This window comes from Bos indicus x Bos taurus, chromosome 8, assembly GCF_003369695.1.
Source record: "Bos indicus x Bos taurus breed Angus x Brahman F1 hybrid chromosome 8, Bos_hybrid_MaternalHap_v2.0, whole genome shotgun sequence".
Lineage (NCBI taxonomy): Eukaryota > Metazoa > Chordata > Mammalia > Artiodactyla > Bovidae > Bos > Bos indicus x Bos taurus.
In genome coordinates, this window is record NC_040083.1 from 10491757 (window position 1) to 10510327 (window position 18571).

The window sequence follows — 18571 nt, forward strand, 5'->3', positions numbered from 1 at the left end:
AGGACTACTGCATTTCGATATGACCCCCTTAGGAGGTACTGGATTCTCAAGTACTATTTAATAACAGCTTATTAATTCCACTTATTTTATAAACTTAAAAATTAATAAACATCATTCTGCTGGTGATGTGAATGATACATTAGATGGGAATATGGCTGGTGGCCCTGTGACTTAGATAAGAAGCTGTCTGCCTTTGCAGGGAGTTGACGAAAACATGAAGCTGTGGTGGTGGGGGTGAAGAGGAGGGGACGGCTTTAAAAGATATTCAGAGGGAGTAACAGACAGGACCTCCTGTTGGATCAGCCCCAGAGTCCAGGGAACAGTAAGAGGAGCAGCAGCAGCAAAGATGTATGAGTACTCGCTCTGGGGCAGGCATTTTTCTAACTATGCATTATCTCTGCCCATCTTCACAGCCACCCCATTTTAAAGATGAGGAAACTGAGGAACAAAGAAGTTCAAACAGTTTGCTACCAAGTGGCGGGGCCAGGATTCAAGCTCACCCCAGTCTGGCTCTGGAGTCCAAATATTTTCTACTTCCTCCTGAATGATTCCTAAATGTCTAGCTTGGGAGAGTATGTGGATGGCGGAGCCACAAATAGTACAGGAAATGGAAGAGGAGGAGACCACTGGGGAATGGAGAAGTATGTCCATATTGGATACATTACGTCTGAAGTGCGGGTAAGGCCTCTGGTGCCTGTTGAAGAGTGTTCAGCAATTGGACTTAAGAGCTGAGGCTTAAGACTGCAGAGAAAATGAGATTCGTCGAAGTGTAAGTGGTAAAATCAGGACAACAGAAGAAAGACACATATATAGACAGAAGAGCAAGAGACAGAAGCCACATTTATGCAGTGAGGAGAAAAAGAAGATCTAGCAGAAAAGAAATAGTCCTAGAGGTAAAAAGGGAAGCAGGAGGCAGCAGAGTCACAAAAGCCAGGGAAGTGAGAATTTAAGACTGGAGATAGTCCCGTGGGATCTACCTTCCCCGACCAGGGATCTAACTTGCATTCCTTGCACCGGGAGGTGGATTCTTAACCACTGGACCACCAGGGAAATCCCTGGAGATAGTCTCTAACAACAACAAATGCTAAGGTTGGATAAAATGTCAGCAGAGAAGTAGCCTTTGGATTGGGAGATTAGCAAGTACATCACAATGTTTGAGGGCAGACTGTGTGTATGTGTGTGTCTGTGTTGGCAGCGGAGGACCTGCCAAACTATAACTTGATCACTTGGTTTTTGGGAAAAAAGCTCAGTGGGGGTGCGGGCAACTCCTGAGAGTCAAAAAGGTGGGCAAACATGGATGGACTTTGAAAGACTTCCCATGATTGACAGAAGGTTCTGGAGATAATTTTTCCTCAAGAGAAACCAACACTTTTTTAGCTACACTTAGCTGAAATGCTAAGCATTTTCAGCACCCTGAGCTTGCATATCCAAAAGCAGTCTAATTTTAAAAGAATAAAAGACCAAAACAGCAAAAAGTCATTATGAGTAATAAATGATACAACATTTTGTAGTCTTATCTGAGGACAGGTGGAAAGGGTGAAGTTAATGCTCGGAAGATAAAGTCCTAAGATGTTAAACATTCTCCATCACAACCAGGATTTTCAGCTTTATAAGGAAAAAGAAAATTTCATTCCAAAAGGAAATTTGAGTTACTGGACAATATAAGTAAATGCTATTGATCACACACAGCTTTGACCAGCTCTGCACCTATCACTAGATAAGAGTGTGAATCTACAATGAACGGATGCAAATGACCACTTCTGCTCTTAGTGACTCAGAATTAACCTAAGTAACAAGGTGTGAGAGCAAAGCCAATTTATAACTAAGGTGCACAGCACACAGCCCTAGAGATACTACGGCTGCAATACCTCAGTGGCTGTAGATGCTTTATGGGTGTCCCAGGCAAGGCTGCCTTGTCCTCCAGAGTGATAACATTTTATAGACTTCTACAATTATTACAAGTAGACCCCTTACTTAGCAATGCTTCCAATGAATAAAACATGTTAAGGGAACTATCTGTGGGCTGCTAACGTGACAATAAAAGTAGACGAGAAAAAAGTTTTTAAAGTGTAAAATATGCTGCCTGCTACTGCTAAGTCACTTCAGTCGTGTCCGACTCTGTGCGACCCCACAGACGGCAGCCCACCAGGCTCCCCCGTCCCTGGGATTCTCCAGGCAAGAACACTGAAGTGGGTTGCCATTTCCTTCTCCAATGCATGAAAGTGAAAAGTGAAAGTGCAGTCACTCAGTCGTCTCTGACTCCTAGCGACCCCATGGACTGCAGCCCACCAGGCTCCTCCGTCTGTGGGATTCTCCAGGCAAGAGGACTGGAGTGGGTGCCAATAACATGCTGCCTACTAGTTCAGAAAAATCTCTAGAAAACAAGATTTCCTAGACAAAACCTAGTTTGTTTTTTTTTTAATTAGTAAACCTTTTATTGAAATATATCTTAGTATGGAAAAGTACACAAATCATAAGTGCAGATACTATCGAACAGCTTTCTAATCTGATGTACCAATTTATATTCCCACTAACAGTGAATCAGAGTTCCAGTTGCTTCACACTCTTATCAACACTTGATATTGTCTTTTTTCATTTTCACTACCCTGATGAGTATACAGTAGCCGTGCACTGTAGTTTTAAATTTCATTTCTTTGAAGATAAATGACTTAGAGAACTTTTGAACAGGTATTGAGTAGCTGAACATCTTATTTGTGAAGTGCTTGTTCAAGATTTTTTTCCCCCATTCTATTAGGGTGTCTTTTTAAAAAAATTGATTTGTAAAAATATTTACGATAATCTATAGGTTGATTTTTCAGAGGATTTTTTTCTAGAGAGAAATCTGATTTTTCTCATTTTGGCTCTATTGTGTTATTCATTTGCTGGGATGAAGTTAGAAAAGGCATACAGTCTACTCATATTCCCTGTGGGTTTCTTTGAAAAGATTGTAAACAAGAAGATAAATCTGTTTACATGGAGGGCTGTCTTTGCAATGTTATTTCTGAACTATTCTTTAAAGACACTAAGAAAATAAATTGTGAGACTCAGTTATTTGCTATTACATTTTTTTTTCCCCAAGGGCACTTAAAGTTATGAACTCTGGCTATACCACTGGCCCACCCAGAAGCTGTGCTAAAGAAATGTGTGTTTCAGGTGCCTTTTAGGCTTATAGTCTGAGTACCCAGCTAATACTACTGAGAGGAAGCTATGACTCAAAATCTATTACATAGTCAATATGAGGGAATTTGTAACATTTGTGAACATCTGTGAATTAATGCTGTCTTATAAAACAGACTTTTAGTTGTATTTCATTTGCTTGGAAATAATAAAAATAAACTTTCTAAAAGAAAGAAAGAATGTTATGATGAATTCCACTGTTCTAATAACAGAGCATAAAAGTCTTTTTGCTGATGAAATAACTTGATAAACATTTTCATCCTCTTCTATAAAAGGATATCCCTAAGCCACTTTCCTATTTGAGAATCTGAAGGAAGGAAGAGTTCTGACCAATCTCATTTCCCAAGACCAAGCTAACATGGATCAAGCTAACATGTGATACAGTGAAAACAAATGAACAGGATTTCCTGGGGGTACAGTGGATAAGAACCCACCTGCCAATGCAAGGGACACGGTCTGATCCCTGGTCAGAGATTTCACACACTGCAGGCAACTGGAGACTGGGCACCTCAACTCCTGAGCCCAAGCTCTCAAGCTTGTGAGATGCAACCGCTGAAGCCTATAGAGCCGAGCTCCACGACACGAGAGGCTGTCACGATGAGAGCCCGTGCATCACAACCAAGAGGAGCCCCCCTCGCCACAACCAGAGAAAGCCTGAGTGCAGCAATGAACACCCAGCACGACCAAAAATACATTAATAAATTATCTTTTAAAAAAGCAAACAAACCCCAGAGTTAGGTATTAAAATTCAAAGAACAGAAAGGCTAGAAGAAAACAGAATAGTTTCTTTCCCTGTTTAGGGAAATCCTGAAAGAGAAAGGCAGTTCTAAGCTTAGAAGCATCTTAAGAAATCACTAAATAAATAAGTAAACAGGAAAGCTTGACAACAGAAAAAAAGTAAAAGACCAAGAAAAATATTAATAGTGTGGGGAAAATATTTTTAACAAATTGCCTAGAAAGTTCATATAATTAACATTAAAAATATTCATATCCAGTGGAGGAATCAGTCAGAGAACAATTCCCAAAAGATGGAAGAATTATACTTACTGGATACATGTATACATATGGCTGAGTCCCTGCGCTATCCACCTGAAACTATCTCAACATTGTTAATCGGCTATACGCCAACACAAAATAAAAAGTTAAACAAAAAAAGAGAAAAAAAGCAGAGCGGGTAGCAGCAGGACGCACAGGCATTCTCACGGCAGCCTGGTTTGGGTCAACACTTACTGTGAACTGTTCGATGTCTCTCTCCAGCCCCACGTTCGGCAGATCAGGCATCATGTGAGCCACCACTTTGAAGCCAGAATCTTTGGCCAGGTGGAATGACTCGCACACTGCCTTCACAGTGTGGCCCCTGAGGAAAGAAAATTCACTACCTGTTACACAAATAAATGGGCAAGAAGGTGAGCAGCAGCAACAGAGCGAAACAAAGTCTGACACAGGTAGCGGTAGCTCTGGAATGAGGAATATGGTTGGGGAAGAGGAAATCTTAGAAAGTCATCTTTACGTCTCTGCTTCTAAGAAGGCCTGGAGAAAAATAATTTTAATTCTAAGATATTTCTCAGAAATTCCTTATGCACCTCCTCAAAGTTCTGACAGCAAGTGACTGAGGTCACAACAATTAATATGGTGGTGGTTTAGTTGCTTCGTTGTGTCCTACTCTTGTGAGCCCATGGACTATAGCCCGCTAGGCTCCTCTATCCGAGGGGATTCTCCAGCTAAGAATACTGGAGTGGGTTGCCATTTCCTTCTCCAGGGGATCTTCTCAATCCAGGGATTGAGCCTGGGTCTTCTGCATTGCAGGTGGATTCTTCACCGACTGAGCCACCAGGGAAGAAGAATTAATATACACTAAAATTACCTGGTTTAGCATTATGGGTCACAATAAGTCTGCTAATATAAATACCTAGGTTAAAAACAAGAATAGTGAGATCAGAGCCTTACAAGAACAGGATTTTGTTATGCCCTTTCTTTTAAAAATATTTATTACAAATAATTTCATTGGGAGAAAGAAAGGGAGGAAGGGAAAGGTGGGCAGAGAGAGACAGAGAGATTCATCAATATGCAAAGTACATTTCACTCTGGTGGGCAGGCAGGTCCTTAAAAAAGTATTAGTAAGAAGAGAGAATAATTGAGTGACAAAGTATAATCATTTGGGGCCAGCTGGATAAGTCAGCTTAACATTCTAGCGCTACATTCAAGACGCAAGCCCTATTAATAGTTAGGGACTATTAAAAACTGAAGCCCACAGGGCTCTCACCAGAAAGACCTTCCCATTCACCACCAAAAAACTCCTAGAAACTGTGGACCCCAGCCCACTCTCTGAAGGTTCCTATTCATTTCCATGGCTTCACTCTCTGATCTCTTTTTGCTAACGACTTCTCAATTTCCATGGCTGGGTCAGGCCTCTCTTGTGACACCACGCCCAAATACCCAATACTCTACTGCTGCGCTGTACAACAGTCACGAGGCACACATGGTTATTCAAGTTTATCTTGAAACTGATCCAAATCAGTAATTCAGTTCCTTGGCTGTGCTACCACAGTGGACAATGTGGGTTCTAAACATTTCAGTCACTGTGGAATGTTCTGCTTGACAGCCTGGCTCTAAAGCAAACCTTCAACTGGTTGCTGCACCAGCACGTAAGGGTCTAAAGCCTAGTTTTCCACAGTGAAACTCGTCTTGCCTCCCAGCCTCCCTCCCTCCCATTCTTTCTCACCTTCATTCTCATTCGGTCACCATACACTGCTTTTCAGGACATCACCTCCTGCTTGAATTCCTGCAACAGCCTCTGAACTGGCCTTCCTTCCATCTTCTTAGTCCACCCTCACACTGTGATCCCTAAAAAGCGATGTTTCTAAAATGCGGATATGGGGACTTCCCTGGGGTCCGGTGGTTTAAGACTTCCAGTTTCCTCTGCAGGGGGCAGGGGTTCGATCCCTGGTAGGGGAACTTAAGATCCCACATGCCATGTGGTGTGGCCAAAAATAAATAAATGAATAAATAAAATGCAGACTTAGCTGGCCTTGGATTAAAGTCTAAGCCCACTGGGCCAACTTCGAAGGCTCAGTCCCTCTGCTGACCCTTTCAGCCTCACCTCTGACCGTGCTCCCACCTCACACTCCACCAAACAAAATCACCCCAAAATCCCTAAACATGCCATGATGTGCTTCCGCTCTCAGGAGCTTGCCTGTACTCTTCTTTCAGCCTGAAACAGTCTTCCTCTTCCCCACCTGACGAACTCAGACTCTTCCTGTGAGTCTCAGCAGCCTGAAAGAGTCTTCCTCTTCCCCACCGGATGAACTCAGACTCTTCCTGTGAGTCTCAGCTTCCACATCATTTTCTTCAGAAAGCTTCTCTGATCTCCGAGAGACTCCATCCCCAAGGTACCCCTCCAGCACAGCCTTATTACTGCAGCAGCCCTACCAGCGTTTCTGGCTCAAGCCTTCCCCAACAAGACTGCATCGTATTCACATTGCTCTTTCTCAAGCCTGATATCCATCAGACTCTTCCTGCGCACAAAAATATTTTGGAGATCTCTATTACCTTAAAGGGGCTTCCCTGGTGGCTCAGTGGTAAAGAATCTAGTTGCCAATGCAGGAGATGTGGGTTCGATTCCTGGGTTGGGAATATTCCCTGGAGAATGAAATGGCAACCCACTCCAGTATTCTTGCCTGAGAAATTTCATGGACAGAGAAGCCTGGAGGGGCTACAGTCTATGGGGTCACAAAGAGTCAGACATGACGTATCGACTAAATAACAACAAATTCCCTTAAGGGAAGCATCTGTCTTCCTTAGCCTGGAGCTCTTCTTGGTTGTTTCCAAGATGCTGACCCATGTGTCTCCCCGATTTCCCTTTACTTCCGTCTCCAATCACAACCCTCCATCATGTCTAACTCCTATTAAAGTGAAGCAGTCTTTAAGGTCCAACTCAACACACACCTACTCCCGAAACCTGTTTTTACTTCTGAACAGAAAAGAACTTCATCTTGGCTCTATCAGCTCTTACTCCTTCCTTCCTTAGACTCTCAAATTTCTCAAAGTTTATACCCATCATCTCACCAGCCTTTCTTTCAGTACCCTGCCAGTTGGCATTTGCTTCATAAAAACTAATCTGTTAGATCTCACCTGGGCTTATTTCTTTATGAACTGATCGACTGTGTTGGGACTCAGTTGTGACACACAGAATCTTCGCTGTGGTGCGCGGGCTCCAGGGCACGTGGGCTCTATAGTTTTTGGTGTGCTGGCTCTCCAGTTGAGGCACACGTGGGTGCCTCCACCCACGTGTGGGTGCATGGGTTGAGATGCACCTCCAATCCATGCAGTTGAGGTGCATGGGCTCAGTAATTGTGGCACACAGGCTTGGTTACCCAGCAGCATGTGGGGTCTTAGTTAACGATGACCATCACCCAGCAATCAAACCTGTGTCCCCCACACTGACAGGCGAATTCTCAACCACTGGGCCACTATGGAAGTCCCCCTGGCTTCCTTCTTGTTCAAACCCTTTTCTCTGTTCCTAGTCTCCTTGGCCTTCTCTCCTGCTTTAAACTATTGACTTTGAGCCCTGCCTTTGCTTTCTGTACAGGAAAGGCTATTTATGAATAGGAAGAGAGATGAAGATGATGTTTATAGGCTACTGGAAAAGAGTCAGCACAGAAAGACTGAAAGTCAAGGAAGGAGATGGGGTTCAGAGCATGGACAGAAAAATGAATAGGAGGAACACCCAGACCCCTCCCTCTCAGATGGGTAGGAACATCGATCTGCTTGGTGGGGGAAGAGGAAGGCTCATGCAGTTCGCCCGTGCCATCTTACCGGTTGGTATCTCTGGCCACATCCTCATAGACACTCTGCACCCCAATCTCCAGCCTTGTGCAGCCATAGGTCAACATGTCACTGAGATGCCGCTTCATGCAATAATCTGGTCTGGTCTCAATAGTAATTCCAATGCACTTTGTGAGGCTTCTCTCAGAATACCTATAGAGCAAAGAGAAAAGTAAATAGCCTGCCAAAGCTTTAGGACGTTGGCTCTCATTTCAAGGACGTCTTCCCCTTGTCCTCCCAGATCTAACCCAGTGGTTGAGAGCACCAGCTCTCGGGTCAGACTGAGTTCAAATCCTGGTTCTGCTACTTCTTAACTATGCAACCAGGAACATGATTAACCTCCTCGTGCTTCGGTTTCATCCTCGGCAAAATGAGGGTAATAGCAGCTACGCCTCATGGGACAGACGTGCCTGAGCTGGTACACAGTGTACGGTATTCATCGTCACCATCACCATCGTGTTCCTGCAGCGTGCGGCAGCCATAATCTCCTTGAAAAGCAGGGATGTCAACTGTGAAAACCCTCATTTTCAGTTCCTAGCAACGATTTTTCATGTAAGTGAAAACCATCTGCATCATTTATTTCCTACTCCATGTTTTAGAGTCATGTTAAATGAAGGAAAACAAAAGAAGGGGGAGGGAAGGGTATGCATAATGATTATAATGATCAAAGGAAGAATTCAGGTGAAATGTTTCCCCCCACCCCACACACACACGTCTTCTTGTCAAGCCTATGAATCTCAGCAATGACTTACAAAATTAGGAGTCATTTTTCTCTTTCACTAAAACCAGGTATCAGAGTGGTGAGCACCACTTGAGATTCAAGCTGTTTTGAGTTAATAGTCTTAATGCTGGCCAGAAACCCAGGAAAATGAAAATGACTCCCTAAGGGGAATGCTGACGTGCAGGAATAGGACACTCTTACCTACAGAGGCCACTGTGGCCAAGCACTGCACTGAACATGCCACGGGCAGTGAATGCTCTCATCAGCTCCATCACGTGCCTTTTATTATCCCTGTTTTGCAGATTAAGAACCTGAAGCTCCTAATGTGATCAAATATTGGGTTGGCCTAAAAACTTGTCTGTGTTTTTCCATGCCAGCTTATGGAAAAGCCTGAGTGGACTTTTTGGCCAACCCAATGCTTTGTCCAGAGCTTCCCTGGTGGTTCAGATGGTAAAGAATCTGCCTGCAATGTGGGAGATCTGGGTTGGGAAGATCCCCTGGAGGAGGGAAAGGCTACCCACTCCAGTATTCTGGCCTGGAGACATTCCACGGACTATATAGTCCATGGAGTCGCATAGAGTCGGACATGAGTGAAAGTGAGTGACTTTCACTTCACACTTCAACTTCTAGAATGAAATCATTCTTCCAAATGCCCTTCTACGACTTTCTTAATTCTTCGGGGAGAGTGAGGGAAGCCTTTATTTGGCACTTCATTTCCTTCTTTTCAAAGAAGTTCATAGCTTTTGTCGTGAAAAAGAAAACTCATAAAATTTCTACAGTTCTGTAACTGCTGTTCTCTTTTAAACTCATTCATTCATCACTGTCAATAAAACGGACTTGTCTAATTTAAAAATAATTATTAAGGTGGTTAAGAATCACTGAACTGAAGAACTGACTCAAGTCTTTCACACTATGACTGTATTCCTAAGGTTTTATATAGGATTACCAAAGGCAGCAAGAACTAAAGGTAAAGGGCTAGGCCACAGTTACTAAACAATGAATCCTAAGACAAAAAGGACACAGATCTTATCAAATCTTGCTTCTGACATGATACTAAATCAACTGGCTTATCTGAGACAACCGGACCAGAAAGTCACAGGCCTTTCTAATAAGTGAGTCCTAAGGCATGCGGGAACAAAAGTATACGCTGCCCCAGGATACACGTAACTCAGGCTCAAACATCAATTATCGTGTTTGGAGAAAGCCATTATTTTAAGAAACTGAAACACTAATGTATTATGAAGAAAGCATACTGCATGAAGGCTGACTGAAAAAACCCATGAAGCAGAAAACTCTAAATGAATATATTTCACAAAGTAAGTGAGGACGTCTTACAGTCAGACATTCCAAAATTGTACCCCTCTATTAACTGATATTTTTTTACAAAACCCACAATATTTCCGAGAAGGATGCCATTAAGTTAGCAAGCGTGGCAGCACAATAGTACCTTGCGTTCCTGGGACAACGAGAGGACAGGCAACCGCACAGACGGAACGTCTCTACAGGAACGAGAACTAAATCCACAGAACCTCTCTGCTGTGTGGATCATCAAAGGCCCAAGCAAGACTGATAGGGAAGGCTGCTGCGAGGATGATAAGGTCTCTTCAGAAGTAATTAGAATACAGCCTAGGACACAGAGGCAAACCTTATCCTCACACAATAATTTACTGCCAAGTCTTTCCTCTAGGGGGAAAACATCAATACCTTCGGCAGCAGCAGAAATGAAGGGATAAGAAATAACTTGTTTTAAAAGCCAATATTTTGTGTCAGTTTCTGCTGCACAACGACATGAGTCGCCCCATCCTCCCCGCCTCACCCCTCTAGGTCCTTACGGGGCACTGAGCTGAGTCCACACACATGTGTTAACACACAAATACGTGCATAAGGGCAGTCAGCTAATCTAAGCAAAACACCTGAGCTGGTATTTTACGGCCGATATAACCCCCCATATCGTTTGAACAGCCATCCAACAGTACAGCTCTCCTTTACTACCAAGTTCAACTGCCATACCTTTGGGGAGCAGGGAGAGGCGGTGGACTTAAGTTCTTGGGCAATTAGGAAATACCGAATTTTCCAACCACGACCATGAGCTTCTAAGAGACAAAATCAGAACCTGAACTCTGGCTTTCTGATTCCAACTCCACTTCTCTTTCTGTGACATTATAGGGCCATCTAAACAAGCCTAAATTCCACCATCATGGGGCTACGCTGATCTGGCTTCCCAGGAGGTGCTAGCGGTAAAGAACCCACCTGCCAGTGCAAGAGATGTATGAGACACAGGTTTGATCCCTGGATTGAAAGAGCCCCTGGAGGTGGGCATGGCAACCCACTCCAGTATTCTTTCCTAGAGAATCCCATGGACAGAGGAACCTGGCGGGCTAGTCGACAGGGTCACAAAAAGTCTGACATGACTGAAGCAATTTAGCATGCACGCACACTTCTTTGCATGCTGTAGGAGCAACATCAACTAGAAAAGATGCTAATGCTCTCTGTGAAGCTAACTTAAGCCAATATCTTATGCTGATGGCATTTTTTTTTAAACTGGGAGGTGGTGGTGGGAGGCGAATGGGACAGTAACCCAGGAACATCAAAGCAAATAAAAACCAGATGCTACCAGCCTTCAAAACAAAGCTCAAATACATTTCTCCTATCATGACGCCTTCCCAGTGCCTCTTGGCAACTCTGTGCTCCCATTCCGAAATATCTTGCCCACACTCTGTATGAGTTTGTCTCATCTGTGGATATGCCTGTTTGTCCATTTGGACAGGAAGCTCCTGGAAGGCAGTAGGCTCATAAATGTTTAGAGGTAAGGCCTTTAGCACTGAAAACTCTCCTTCAGTATAAAAAAGAAAAAATACAAATATGAAGAATGAGTAAATGAATGAGGCAAAGCTAAAGACACATAGGTGAAGGAGGTCTCTCTTGACTCCAATAGCAGCCTCCAGCTAATTCGCTACCGTTCCCCTTTGGGAACAGGTTCCCAAACAGTTAACCCTAAAAACTGCTTAACCCTAGACCAGGTAATCTACAGAAAATAAAGACGCAGTAGTCCTTTGTCCCAGGGAGGCCCAGCAGTCTAGCTGTAGGGCTAAGACACACAGCTAAAACCAAGAACCACTTAAGATCAAAGAGCTAGAAGTGGCAGATGTTATAACTGGATAAAATGATTTCTTGGAAAGCATGCTTCTATTTCTGGAAGAAAGTGACCTATAAAAGTGACATCTATTATTACTACTTACTGACCCCTCATAATAAGGGCCCAACCAGCAGGGCACTGAAGGAAGACGATATGAAAGCCTCTTTAAACTGTTTCTGCTTCACTCCAAGAAGTCTGTGGCATCAAAAAAGCATTTCTGGTTGCTATTAATTTCCTGCCATTCTCTCTGAAACCTCTGTCATTAATGAAGTTGGCTGGGCCTTACTTTTGATTTCCTGTGTAAAATCTCACTAGAGGTTGAGGTCCAAATTCCTGAGAGGTTTAAGACCCTTTCCTACATGGACATCCCCCTACCCAAACCCAACCTGCTCAAACCAAACCACAAAGTAGATATGTATGGTATGTAGATGAAATATGAACTTTCATTAGTCACAAGGTACAAACTCTCTTCTGCATCTGCAGTCCCAAAATGAGTAAGTAAAATTTATAAACTTCTTTGGACAGCCAGAGGTTTGTTTGACTTGCCAACTAATATCTGGGGTTACTGGTGTAGTTCCTCAGTGCATGTGCTTAGTCCTCAGTCGTATCTGACTCTTTGCGACCCAGTGGACTGTAGCCCGCCAGGCTCCTCTGTCCATGGGATTCTCCAGACAAGAACACTGGAGTGGGTAGCCATTTCCTTCTCCAGGAGAACTTCTCAACCCAGCGACAGTCTCCTGAATTTCAGGCGGATTCTTTACTGGGGAAGTCCCCCAGTTCCTCGGAAGTACCACCAAACACATTCTTTTTTGGGGAGTGAATATAATCATATCTGGAAAATACCTCAACAGAATTTTACGTCCTGTCTAATGCTGAGCTAATGATGGTCTAGACTGAAGAATGACTGCGTTGGATGTTTGGGGATTTATAAAATAACTTTTTCCTTTTGAGATGGTGGTCAAGTTTGGTTCCTGGATATTGGCAGTTATGTTGGGAGGGTCTAATACATAACAAAAGGTTCTGCTCAACACAAACTGAGGTACCAGACAGAAGCAGAATTTCGATTTTTACCTGAGTACAACCTATGAGAAACTAACCTGGTAACATAGCTTAGAGAATAATCAGGGACCTCTGCTCCCTTATCATGCTGGTTGACAAGGTTTAGGACACATGAAAAACAACCCACAACATTTTGGGTTTTGATTCTTCCAACACCCAACAAGAGTGCTATTATTTTGTACACCTGGTCAGAATGCTGAAGAACCAACGGCAATAACACTATTGACAGAAAATTAAAAAACAATCAGGGTTATCACACATTCTTTCAATACTGTATTCACATTCGAATTCAAGGACTAGAATGTTATATACAAAGCACTTAAATTTGAATGTGAATACAATATTGAAAGAATGTGTGGTAACCATGATGATTGCTTTTTAATTTTCTATTAATAGCACATTATATACATAACATTATGCTTCCCTGGTAGCCTAGTGGTAAAGAATATGCTTGCTATGCAGGAGACCCGGGTTCGATTCCTGGGTTGGGAGGATCCCCTGGAGGAGGAAATGGCAACCCACTCCAGGATTCTTGCCTGGAGAATCCCATGGACAGAGGAGTCTGGTGGGCTGCAGTCCATGGGGTTGCAAAGAGTTGGATATGACTGAGCGACTAATGCATACACATATACAAAACATTATAAAAAAGCTGCCATTGTCAGGAAGTGACTGTTAGATGAAAGATAACCTCTCAATACATCTTTTAGATAAAAATCACCATTCCAATAGAAATCCTTAAAGCACAGAATGTCACAGAAAGCAGTAACTTTAGAGATAATCTAGTCTCACCTTCTCATTAGTAACGTAGGATAACAACAGAAAATAAGCCTGGAACCTATTGTTACTGCACAGTTCTTCCCACTGCACTCACTTAACAATGCTTTCTAAGTACTGGGTTGGCCAAAAAGTTTGTTTAGGTTTCTGAACGAACTTTTTGGCCAACCCAATACCTTCTCTTCTCAAGGCACTGTGCTTGATATGAGATCCTTTCTTTTAAGAAGACATTCTGTATTAAGACACAGAAAAAAAATGCATTATATGAAATTAGACAATAATGGTATTCCGTAAGACCACAACTCTTGGCTACTAAAAACCAAAGTGAGGGAGTAACTAAATTAGTAGTTGCAAATTCAATTGTAGCAAATGTGAACAGATTAAATACTCCAATTAAAGGCAGACAATGTCAAAATGGATTAAAGAAACAAGACACAACTACTGCAGACTGTTATCTATAAGAAACACATTTTCAATACAGGGACACACACGGGTGGAAAGTAAATGGGTAGAAAAGTATGTATGTAACAGCTGTAATGGGAAACAACGCCAACAAAAAAGGAAACTTCAAGACCAGAAAGGACTTCTCAATGTGATAAAAAAGTAAGCTCATAATCAAAGTTTTATCAAAGTTCATACACCAGGAAAACGCACCAATCACAAATGTGCATACACCTAGAAGATCTTCAAAATAAATGAAGTAGAAACTAATACAACTAAAGAGGTAAACAGATCATTCTTCAATCATAGCTGGAGATTTTACTCTTTTTCTCTCAGCAATTGATAGAACTACATAGAAAAGAAAAAAAAATCCTCAAAGACCATTGAACAACACTATCTACCACCTCGACTTAATTGATGTTTATAGAACATTACATCCAAAAACAGCAGAATATACCTTCTTTCAAATACACATAGTATGTTCACCAAGAGAGATCATATATGCTGAGCCACAAATAAGTCTCAATAAAAAAAACTTTTAAGAAACGGAAATGGTACAGAATAAACCCCCTCTGATCAAAAGGGAATTAAAATCAGAAATCAAGAAAAACTCCATGTTTTTGGAAACTCAGAAATTAAACAATCCATTTGTATACAATCCACAGGTAAAAATACAATTTCAGGAAACATTGTAAATTAAATAATAATTAAAACAGAACATATTAAAATTTGTGGGATTCAGCCAAAGCAGTGCTTATGGGAAAAACTTAAAGCTTTAAATACTTACATTAGAAAAGAAAAAAGGTCTATAGGATAGCTAGGTTTCTATACTTTATTTAAGCAAAGAAAAAGAAAAGCAAAGTAAACTCAAAAAAAGTAGAAGACGATATAAGAATAAAAGCAGAAATATATAAAGTAGAGGGCATAAACAAAATCAAAAGTTAATTCTTTGCAAAGAACAACAAAATTGATCAACCATAACTAGACTGATAGAGAAAAAAAGAAAGAACACAGATTATCTATATCAGGATTGAAGGAGGGGTGATCAATAACATCCTACAGACATTAAAAACAAAGTAAGGCAATGTTAGGTATTGGGGGCAGGAGGAAAAGGGGACGACAAAGGATGAGATGGCTGGATGGCATCACCGACTCGATGGACGTGAGTTTAAGTGAACTCCAGGAGTTGGTGATGGACAGGGAGGCCTGGCCTGCTGCGATTCACGGGGTCACAAAGAGTCGGACACGACTGAGCGACTGAACTGAAGGGAATGTTATGAACAACTTTATACCAAAAAGCTTGACAACTTGGATAAAACAGTCAAATTCCCTTAAAAACACAACTTACGAAAATGGACACAGATGAAACATAATATCTGAATACCCCTTTGTCTATTAAAGAAATGGAATTAATCATCTAAAGTGTGAGTCACTCAGTTGTGCCCAACTCTTTGGGACCCCTGTGGACTGCAGCCCACCAGGTTCCTCTGTCTATCGGATTTTCCAGGCAAGCATGTTGGAGTGGTTTCCCATTTCTTTCTCCAGGGGATCTTCCTGATCCAGGGATCAAACCTGGGTCTCCTGCACTGCAGGCAGATTCTTTACCAACTGAGCTACCAGAGAAGCCCTGTATCTAATCATCTAAAGCCCTCCAATAAAGAAAACTCTAGTCTTGGACAGTTTTACTCATGAATTTCAGCAAACACACAGAAGAAATAATATTCATCTTACATGAAGTCTTTCAGAAAATAAGGAGGAAATGCTTCATAACTTGTTTTATAGGGCTGGCATAACACTGAAGCCAGAATGTAACAAAGAAAAGAAAACATGAAATCTCAGAGCACCATCCCCCATGAATAAATCCTTTCCAAAGTATTAGAAAGCTGAATCCAGTGATACGTAGAAAGAAAAATACATTACAACCAAATAGGGTCTATCTTGGAGAAGGCAATGGCACCCTACTCCAGTACTCTTGCCTGGAAAATCCCGTGGACGGAGGAGCCTGGTAGGCTGCACTCCATGGGGTCGCACAGAGTCGGACACGACTGAAGCGACTTAGCAGCAGGGTCTATCTTAGGAATGCAAGGTTAGTTTAAGATTAAAAAAATCAAAGTAATATACATTATCAGAATGAAAGAGGAAAAGCCTGTTATCATTTAGTCACAGAGAAATCATTAGACAAATGAGTTAACAATAAAACTCTGCAAAATTTTTCAATCTGATAAAAGTATCTTAAAAAAAAAACTCTCAAGTAACACTGCACTTAATACTGCAGTATCAAATGTTTTCCCTATATTATTGGGAGTAAGACAGAGTCATTCTCATCACTTTCATTTAGCACTGGACAAAATGTCCAAGCTATTGCAATAAGGAAGAAAAGCATCCACAACCAAAAGGAAAAAAATTAAAATTCACTGTATTTGCAGATTACATGATTATTTTTAAAGAAAATTCTAGCATATCTACAAAAAACAACTTACAGAACTGAGTAGTGAATTTAGTAAGTTCATATGCTATAAGGTTAATACACAAAAATCAACTATGTACCTTGATACTAACTGCAAACAATTTGAAAATACAATTGAAAACAATTTCACTTAATATAACATCAACAAACAAAATATTGGATTGACTATAAAAAGTCTGTCCTGTTTAACCCACATGAACTTCTGGCCAACCTCAAATTTTGAAATAAATTTAACCAAAAGCTTACAAAATCTCCAAACCAAAGACTGCTAAGAGAAATTAAAAACTAGAAGACAGACTATGTTCATAAATTGGAAGGTTAAATTGTCAATTTTATCAAAATTTTTCCATACTTTAAACACAATACCAATCCTATCACACTTTTTACTAGAAACTGACAAACATAAACTTTATACAGAAGGGCTGCTGCTGCTAAGTCACTTCAGGCGTGTCCGACTCTGTGCGACCCCATAGATGGCAGCCCACCAGGCTCCTCTGTGCCTGGGATTCTCCAGGCAAGAACACTGGAGTGGGTTGCCATTTCCTTCTCCAATGCATGAAAGTGAAAAGTGAAAGGGAAGTCGCTCAGTTGTGCCTGACTCTTAGAGACCCCATGGACTGCAGCCCACCAGGCTCCTCCATCCATGGGATTTTCCAGGCAAGAGTACTGGAGTGGGTTGCCATTGCCTTCTCCATACGAAGGGCAAAGGACCTAAAATATCCAAAGCAATCTTAAAACAGTAGGACTGAGTTAGAAGATTTACACTACTTCAGGATATATCCTAAAACTACAGTAATCAAGACTGTGGTACTGGCATAAAGACCGAAAACCGATCAATGGAACAGAAAAGAGTCCAGTCCAAAATTTATATCGCCAACAGATTTTTGACAAAACTGCCAATACAATCTATATAGGAAAGGGAAGTTTTAAAAGAAGTAATGTTGAAACAATTAGGTATGTATATAGAAAAAAAGAAATCTCAACGCCTATCATGCACTACACATAAAACATTAAATCAAGATGGATCATAAGCCTTCATGTGAAACATAAAAGTCAAATCTATAACTAGAAAAAAACACAGGAAAATATCCTCTTGCCTTGTGAGTAGGCAAAGGTTTTTTAAGAGATAATACAAAATAAGCAGTAAGTATGAAAGAAAAAAATTGCTAGATTAAACTTCACCAAAACAAAACACTCTGCTCAAAGATTTTAACGTAATGAACAGTCAAGTCACAGACTGGGTTTCCGTGTTTGCAAAACAGAGATTGAACAGAGGACTAGAATCCAGGGCATATAAAAAATAAAACAATAGGCAATAGGCAGAAGATTTTAACACACACTTCACAAAGGAAATATACACAGAAAGCATCAGTACATAATAAAGTGCTCAGCATCATTAGTCAGCAGGAAAACGCAAATTAAAAGCACAGTGAGATGCCACTACACACCCACTAGAATGGCTAAACTTCTAAAGACTGGCACCACCCTCTCTAGTGAGGATCTGGAACAAATGCACACTCATGTGTTACCGGTGGGAGTACAAATGATGCAACCACTTTGGGAAAATGTCTGGCAGTTTTGAAACTAAACGCATGATGGTTATTACACCCAAGAGAAATAAATACATACATTCATAAAAAGACTGCGTAAGTATGCTCACTGAAGTTTTATCATGATAGCTACAAACTGGAAATAGCCCAGCTATCCATCAACAGAATGGATAAACAAACTATGGTCTACGCCTACAAAGGAATTCTACCCAGAACTAAAAAGATAATGGCTATTATAAAACTCAACATGGATGAAGCTCAAAATATAACTCTTCATGAAAAGATGTCTCACACAAAAGAATATGTATTATTTGGTTCCATTTATTTCGTTGGCCAAAATGTCCATTCGGGTTTTCTAGATCATCTTACTGACTTACTAACCCCGAACTAACTTTTTGGCCAGCCAATACATGACGTTTAAT

The 18571-nt window shown here is 41.3% G+C and overlaps 1 protein-coding gene across 1 annotated transcript in view; it reads right to left on the reverse strand.

The window, feature by feature from the left end:
• ELP3 (elongator acetyltransferase complex subunit 3) overlaps nt 1-18571 on the reverse strand; it is a 120283-nt gene that overhangs the window by 70506 nt on the left and 31206 nt on the right. Inside the window, exons 8-9 of the mRNA XM_027549040.1 lie at nt 7993-8154; nt 4408-4534 (exon numbers count right to left, since the gene is read on the reverse strand). Of these exons, the coding sequence (XP_027404841.1) occupies nt 4408-4534; nt 7993-8154 (289 nt within the window). The remainder of the gene's footprint in view (nt 1-4407; nt 4535-7992; nt 8155-18571) is intronic.